At 58.3% G+C, this 7,879-nt stretch overlaps 1 protein-coding gene across 1 annotated transcript; it reads left to right on the top strand.

The window, feature by feature from the left end:
- Positions 1-429: 429 nt before the first annotated feature.
- KRT78 (keratin 78) lies at positions 430-7,646 on the top strand. The gene is made up of 10 exons (XM_037515369.1): positions 430-795; positions 1,158-1,372; positions 2,427-2,487; positions 2,952-3,047; positions 3,803-3,967; positions 4,231-4,356; positions 6,464-6,684; positions 6,946-6,980; positions 7,059-7,149; positions 7,252-7,646. Exons 1-10 carry the CDS (start codon positions 430-432, stop codon positions 7,484-7,486), a joined length of 1,611 nt encoding a protein of 536 aa, XP_037371266.1. The 3' UTR covers positions 7,487-7,646.
- The last annotated feature ends 233 nt before the right edge of the window (positions 7,647-7,879 follow it).

Raw genomic sequence — 7,879 nt, 5'->3', positions numbered from 1 at the left:
CTGAACCCCCTCCCCATCTTCTCTCCCCTTCAGCCTCGCTCCCTTCTCCCTACCTCCCGCCCCAGGAAGCCTTCCTCCGGCCTTGGTGACTCTGCTCACAGTCACCCCTCCCCACCCCCACTGAAGCCCAGGCTGTGACTGCTTCCTTGTCTTTGGGGCCTGCCATCTCCCTCACCAGCCTGGGAGCTCTGAGGGCAGGGCCAGGGCTTCCTTCTCCCGCACGTGCTGGCCTGCTAGCCTTCAGGTGTGTCAGAAGAGGTCAGCTGGAGCCAGTGACAGACAGTCAGGCTGAGAGCATCTTGCTCTCCGAGGCCCAGCCCAGGCACGGGAGGGGATAAAAGTCTCGTGCCCAGGGCCTCAGGGCAGGAACTCACCACACTGAACGTGCTCTGTCTGTCTGAGCCGTGTGGCCGTCCGTGGGGCTCTGCCATGTCTCTCTCCCCGTGCCGGGCCCAGAGGGGCTTCAGCGCCCGCTCAGCCTGTTCTGCTGGCTCAGGGGGCCGCAGTAGGGGAGGCTTCAGCAGCAGAAGTCTCAGTCCCTTCAGGGGGTGCCGAGGACGGTCTCGTGGGAGGACTTGGGGGATGGGGGGAAGATTCGGGGTGCAGTTTGGGGAAGGCAGTGGTGGGCCCAGGCCTTTCCTGTGCCCTCCGGGGGGCATCCAGGAAGTGAACGTCAACCAGAACCTGCTGACCCCACTGAAGATTGAGATTGACCCCCAGTTCCAGGTGGTACGGACTCAGGAGACCCAAGAGATCAGAATCCTCAACAACCAGTTCGCTTCCTTCATTGACAAGGTGAGGGCAACTCAACCAAGCCTCTGGCTCTGGCTCCCTCTGGATGAGGGATGGGGGGCGGGTCTGGTCTCCCATCTACTTTTCTCATCACTTTTGCAGCCAGGAAATCTGCCCTGTGGACTAAGGGAATCTCTCTGGTTGTACTGAGACCCTGGTGCTCCATGGGTGAGCTCAGGAGCAGAGAAGGCAGACCTGCCCCCACTAGGCCCCCACTAGAAATCGTTTGGGGTGCTGAGTCTCCCAGAAAGGCATGGGCTGCCCCTGCCCAGGCTGGGCCGCTGAGGGCCCCTGAGGTTTTGCCTTCCAGAGGCTGTGCCCAGGGGTCCTACAGGAGCTTCAGGAATGCTCCATTTGTGCTGCAGGTGCGGTTCCTGGAGCAGCAAAACAAGGTCCTGGAGACCAAGTGGAGCCTCCTGCAGCAGCAGGGGGTTAGTCACAGCCCCCAAAGCCTGGACTCTTTCTTTGAGGGCTACCTGGCCCATCTCCGGAAGTGGCTGGAGCAGCTTCAGAGAGAACGAGGAGATCTAGATGCCGAGCTGAAGTGCTGCTATGACCAGGAAGAGGAATATAAGGCTAAGTAGGCAACCCCAAGTTTCCTCATGGGGCCTGGGGTGGAGAGCTGGGAGGGCTGTCAGCAGGAGGGCCTCTCACAGGCAGAGCCCCCAGAGACACGTGACCTGCCCCCCTGATCCCCTCCCATCTCCACCCACTCTGACTGCATTTGCCACACCCGCTGCAAGTAAGGAGGCCCCGAAGTTCCTGATGCCCAGGTCTGGAGAGACTTGGTTTCAGAAGCCCCAGCCAGGAGGGCCCTGTCTCTGGCCAAGGCTGGGAAAGGCCTATGTAAACAATGCCTCAGTGGACTTTTTGGTGAGAAATTCTTGTTGAGCAGGCTGTGGGCTAAAGTGACTCAGATGTCCTCTGGTCTCAGGGTGGAAGAGAATCCACTTAGTGGCACCATCCCCAGGTCAGTGGCATGAGTCACAGCTGGGCTGTGTTCTGGTTTCCTCACCTAGGTCACTTGGGTGTGTGGAGAGCGCCCTGGACTAACAGGAGGCTTGAGTTCCGTGCCGGTGTGCAAGGAGAAGTGGTGTGGCCTCGGGCGAGGCATTCACCTCTCCCAGCCTCAGTTTCTATTATCTGTAAAGTGGGAAAATGTCACCTGCCCTTCTTACCTCCCAGAGACATTGGAGGATGGGACATGAGGTGGAGGGGGCCCTGGGGGGAGCCCAGGCCTGGAGTCAGGAGAGCTGGGTTTCAGTTCTGCTTAGGTCACCTAGTCATCTCTGACTGGGTAAGTCATGTAATCTCTCTGATCAAATCTGAACTGCCTGCTTCAGACAATGGTTGCAAACAGTAAGTGAGAAAAGCTACGTGAACCTGAAGCAAAGTGGCTGCGTGTCATTAAGGGGACATGAGCTGAAAGAGTGGCCCAGGGCCACAGGACATAGCTAGGACGTGACAAGGACTTCCTGATGGGAAAGATGGAGACAGAGGCTGGTTGCGTGGTTGCGTGTCCTGCTTTGGAGCATCTGAATGTAAAAGAGGTCTTTCCAGGAGGCCATGCTCACAGGAGGACATGGGCTCTGGCCTTGAACCTCAGGTGATAGCCTTCTCTCCTTATTTGACAGGTATGAGCAGGAGGCCCACAAGCGTGCCACGGTGGAGAATGACTTTGTGATCTTCAAAAAGGTGAGGGTGGGGGTCAGCTGTTCCACCCAGACCCTGAGCACCCATGAGGCACAGAGCCCAGTCCTAGGCTGGGGAGTCAGGGGGTAGGAGGTATGAATGAGAGATACCTATCGCAATGCCTAGAGGGTCCCCCAAGGAAATGGGACAGCCATCTAGACACAGGAACCTTGAGACAAGATCTGACTGAGGGGCCATATGATCAGCTTTGGGTGTTAATTCAGGAGAGAGGGGGGACATGGAGAGGAAGAAGCAAAACTGGTTGGGATTAATCAGGGAGGGCTTCCTGAAGGTGGTGTGGTTCAGTATCAGGCAAAAGAGAGAGCAGGGCACGGTGGGACTGGAGATGGAAGGAGTGGGTTTCCAGTGATAGTGGGTGGGTGTTAGACAGCGTGTGAACAGAACTCCTGAGCAAGAATGGGACCTACAAAGAGTGGGGTACACGGTTTCTGTCTCCTTGATTTCAGGATGTGGATGGAGCTTTCCTGAGCAAGATGGAATTGGAAGAGAAGCTGAAGTCTCTGAGAGAGTACATATGCTTCCTGAGGCGTCTGTATGAAGAAGTGAGGCTCTGGCAACGGTGGCAGTGGTGGGCCGCAAGTGTGGGGGGCAATGAGGGCAAGGTGCAGGATGGGAAGACTCCCTGGGGCTGCAGGGGAGTGGGTGGGAGATGAAGCCTGGCCAGGGTGATTTAGATCCTGGTTATTCAGTCACTTAACAGTTTTGAGAATTTACAAGGTGCATTGCTGGACACTGGGGATACACAGTGACTCATCAGACAAAAATCACAGAACTTGCTATCTATGGGGAGACAGATAATTGATAATATTGGGTGAATTATCTAGTATGTTTGAGGGTGACAGATGCTATGGGAAAAGGAAAATTAGAACTCGAAGGAGGATTGGGGATTTGGGGGTAGGTGGGTGGCAGTTTCTGGTAAGATGGCTGGAGTGGCCTTATTTAGAAGATAACCTTGGAGTAAATATTTGGAGGAGGGGAGGAGATGGCCGGGCAGGTGAGAACTGGGGATCCCACGCAGAGGGAGCAGCCACCGCCAGGAGCACGCTGGTGTCTTTGAGGAAATACACAGAAGTCACCTTGGCTGGAGCGGGGTCAGGGGAGAGATGGGGACCATGATTTCTGGCCCTGTAGGACATTTTCCTTTAATGTCCAAGCCGCAAGAATCATTACAGACGGTCTCCTGCAAGTCTCAGGTCCAGATGAGGACACAGTCACCCCTTGTGTAGGGGGCTGCCCGCATGGGCTGCCCACCTGCCCCGGGTTTCTGGTGGGCAGGCACTCAGCACTCTTCCCACAGGAGCTGGGCATGCTCCAGACCCAGGCCAGCGACATGTCCGTGGTGCTGTCGATGGACAACAACCGCTGCCCGGACTTCAGCGACATCATCGCCGAGGTCCGTGCCCGGTATGAGGAGATCGCCCGGACCAGCCAGGCGGAAGCGGAGGCCATGTACCAGACCCAGGTGCCTAGGCGGGGGTCTGCGTGCTCACCCCCCAGGGGTGGTTCTGGTCACCTCCTAAAGCTCCAGGCTGCACGGCCACTCCCCGGCTCAGGAGGGAGGCGGTGCAGGGAGACCAGCTGGTATCCCACCACGTCCTGGCCTCAGCCTTTGGCCCAAATTCAAAACAAGGAGGCAAAGACCCAGGGGCATGGGGTTGCCTCACAGTCTTGAGGTCAAAGGTGAGGGTCCTCTCCACCAACGGTGTCATGTCTCTCCCCCCTCAGTACCAGGAGCTTCAGGCATCTGTCCAGCTCCATGGGGACAGCATGGAGATGACCAGAGTCCAGATCACCCAGCTGCAACAGGCCATTCAGAGGCTGCAGAGTCAGATTGAGAATCTGAAGCAGCAGGTAAGTGTCCTGGGGCGCCTCAGGCTCTCCTCAATGACTTGTGTGAGGGTCATTGCTGGGCTTGTGTGGAAGCCTTGATCCCTGGCTGGAAGCGTGGCCAATTGGGGCTGGAGAGAACCTCAAGCCTCATGTAGGAGGAACTCAGATTTCCTGCCATGAATTCCTGCCTGCGTGGACTCTGCACAACTCTGGGGGGGGGGCGCTGCTCACGTTGTCAGCCACATCTCAGTCAAGTCCTTGTGGGGAGGGGACATTCAGCTCTTTCTTTTTTCCTTTGACTCATTCCTTAGGCTCAGAAGGGCCTTTAAGGCTGTGCACTGAATTTTCCGGTCCCCTGTCGGGGGCAGAGTCGCAGGACACTTGGGCAGCAGAGTGGGGAACTGAGCCCTCCTTAGGCAGACGCTGTGTATAGTTTGGTGGTGATGCGGTTGGTGCCTGGCCTGGGAAGGAGTGGAGAGGCTGGCAAGGGGAGGGAGTGACTTCCTGTCCCTCCTGTAAGCTGGACTTTAGATGGGAAAGATGACCCATCCTTAAGTTCTCAAGAAGGCCAGAGAATGGATTTGGGGACCAAAAGAGGGTGGAGAGCTGCTCCCAGAGTCAGCCTGTTCCCCACGTTCTTCAGCTTGATTCTCCAGCACATGCGCCTGTGCACTGCCGAGCAGGACCCTCCCCCGAAGCTCTGAGTGTGCAGGGGGTGCTGAAAGCCCAGACTCAGTCTCCAGGCATCCTTACCCGCTCCTCTGGGACAGTTCGTGCAGGTCCTGTTTTATGTGCTGCCCTCTGTTCTGCTCATCTACCTGGACTCGCTGCTTTGCAGTTCTCTGGGATGTCTGCAAATTCCTGGGCCTCCAACCAGGTCCAGGGAATCAGACTAAGGCTGGGACTCAGAAACTTGCCCTCAGGAGTACGATGCTGTGGCTCCCAAGTCCAGGGAATGCGACCTTCCTGCACAGCCAGTGACTGTCCTGTGAGAATCCCTCCCGGGGATGTGGCCGCCACTTACTTCTCCCCATGCACAAGCATCGTGAACTGGGTTCCCCTGTGCCAGGCCCAGGGCATTGCCTGCAGATCACACTAAGAGCTGTGGACGGGGGGGGGGGGGGGGGGGGGAGCGCTGTGCTGCATTAGGCTTGACAGCCGCTCACCACCTTCCTGGGCCTCAGCCGCTCCCTGCAGCAGGGAGACCATCCCCCTACCATAGGGCGCCGGCGTGGGCCAGAGCAGCGAGAGCCTGTAGGAAGCACCTGCTTTCCTGACCCAAAGCAAGTCAACTAGATGGCCCTTTAGCCAGGGGCCTTGTCCTTCCTCCGGGAACTTTCTAGGATTGAGAGATGCGATCTGAGCACGTATGTCTCACCCAACATTGAGGCGCATACACTCTGCCAAGAAGACAGAGTATTCAAATGGGATTGTTCTAACCCAAATCAAGGACCGTGGTGGCCCTTGGAGATTGGTAGAAAGGGGCCAAATAGGACCAGAAGAGCTGGAAGTGCTGTGGGGGCGAGGGGCACCACGGGTTGGCGCTGGGCCGGGGAGGGGAGAAACAGGGGCCATTACTCAAGGAGGAGGCCCAGGGCTGCATTAGTTTCCTCGGGCTGCTGTAGCACATCAGACGAACTGGGCAGCAGAAATGTGTCTCCCGTTTCTGGAGGACAGGAGGCTGCGGTCGGGGGTCGGCGGGTCTGCACTTCCCCTGGGCCATTCAGGCGGCTCCAGGTCCTTGTCTTGCTGTTGGGTCGCCCCTCGTTCCGCCTCCATCTTTGCAGGGCGTCTTCCGACTGAGTCTCTGTGTCCTCTCGCAGAGGGACGCCAATTGTTAGACCGAGAGCTTACCCCAAAGACTTGATCACACCTTGAGTCCCCCAGTTTATTACATCTGCAAAGGCCCTAGGTGGCATGACCTTTTGGGGACACTAACCAACCCACTTTGGGAGTTAAGAGAGCAGAAGGGGCAGCGCTTTCCCTTAGGGAGCTGTGGGGAGTCCACGCCTCAGCTTGGGCTCACGAGTTATGGTTCATCCAGCCTTTAAGGTATGTCCACAGTAGGTGCTTGGGGGACTGTGCTGGGTCACAGCTGCTTTCTCCCTTGTTTCTACACCTCTCCCAGAATGCGGGCCTGCAGGCTGCTATCGCTGACGCTGAACAGCATGGGGAGCTGGCCCTCAAGGATGCTCAGGCCAAGATGGACGAGCTGGAGGCTGCTCTGAGAGCCGCCAAGCAGGACTTGGCCCGGCTGCTGCGGGATTACCAGGAGCTCCTGAGCACGAAGCTGGCCCTAGATGTGGAGATCGCCACCTACCGCAGGCTGCTGGAGGGCGAGGAGTGCAGGTGGGCGCGGCAGATGTGCCCCACGGGGTGAGGGAGTGGGGTGCCAGGGCAGCCTTTCCTCGCTGACGGGGATTCTGAGAACTTCCTGACACTCTGAGCCTCTGAGGGCCGCCCATTCTGCTGGGAAGGACTTTAAAAAGGGGGTTGTGGACTTTCTGTGCTGAGAGGGGAGGCGAGCTGTTCTGAGAGGCTTAAAAGCGCCTGGGGGTGCATTCTTTGCAAGCTCCTTAGAGCTTCCTCCTCTTTTCTTTTCTCCCCCAGGATGTCCGGGGAATGCACCAGCCAGATCACTATCTGTGAGTATGAGGGGACTTGGGGTGAGGGGTCCCTGCAGAGACCAAAGGACCCTGCTGTGACCGTGTATCCCTTGGCAGCTGTTGGAGGAGGCAGCACGGCTGTGTCTGGAGGAGCGGCTGGTGGCCTGGTGTGCCCCTGTGGGCCTGGAAGTGGGAGAGGCGACTTCGGGTGCAGCTTCGAATCCAACTGCGCGGCTGTGTCTGGAGGAGCGGCTGGTGGCGTGGTGTGCCCCTGTGGGCCTGGAGGTGGGAGAGGCGACTTCGGATGCAGCTTCGAATCCAACTGCTCCAGCATCGTGACCGGAGGTTCCAACATCATCCTGGGCCCTGGGCAGCGTCCCGGGCTGGGCTCTGGGCAGCGTCCCGAGCTGGGCTCTGGGCAGTGTCCTGTGTCGGGCTCCTGCTCTGTGTCGGGCTCGGGCTCAGGGTCCAGCTCGCGGTCCAGCTGCCGCACCATCCTGAAGAAGACGGTGGAGTCGAGTCTGAAGACGTCCGTCACGTACTGAGTGACCCAGCAGCCGCTTGCTTGCTCCTCCCTACCCCCCACTGCCATTTTCTGGACCCCCTGGGCCTTGCTCCCACTCCCATCCCTGAATGGCCAGCTCTGTGTCCACTGCCCACAGCCTGAGCCAGGCTGCAGGGGACTCTGCAAAAGTCAATAAAGTCTCCCCGGCCTGCTGTCCTGAAGGCTCGCCCGGGCTGGACTTGCTCTGGAGTTTGTGTCTCATTTGTCTGCTGCCCGGCTCCAGCCAGGGCCCAGTGCCCTGTCCTCAACCAGCCAGCTGCATCCTCTCCTGCCTCCACAGCTTTCAGGCTGAGCTGGGAAGACTCTTGCTTGGACGTGGCCAGGCAGCATCACCATCCCAAGTGCTGTTCTTTGTGGGGAGGGGCCTGGCCGA

The sequence above is a fragment of the Talpa occidentalis genome, unplaced genomic scaffold (genome assembly GCF_014898055.3).
Source record: "Talpa occidentalis isolate TD23 unplaced genomic scaffold, MPIMG_talOcc4v2.1 talOcc4.16, whole genome shotgun sequence".
Lineage (NCBI taxonomy): Eukaryota > Metazoa > Chordata > Mammalia > Eulipotyphla > Talpidae > Talpa > Talpa occidentalis.
The sequence above is the reverse complement of the archived record's forward strand: the minus strand, read 5'-3'. Positions and strand labels throughout refer to the sequence as shown.

Bases quoted from the DNA above. Each gene is read 5' to 3' on its own strand.
- KRT78 (XM_037515369.1), top strand. From the start codon at position 430: ATGTCTCTCTCCCCGTGCCGGGCCCAGAGGGGCTTCAGCGCCCGCTCA. The intron at 3,048-3,802 runs GTGAGGCTCTGG...CTCTTCCCACAG, and splicing joins TGAGGCGTCTGTATGAAGAA to GAGCTGGGCATGCTCCAGAC. The intron at 7,150-7,251 runs GTGCAGCTTCGA...CTTCGGATGCAG, and splicing joins AGTGGGAGAGGCGACTTCGG to CTTCGAATCCAACTGCTCCA.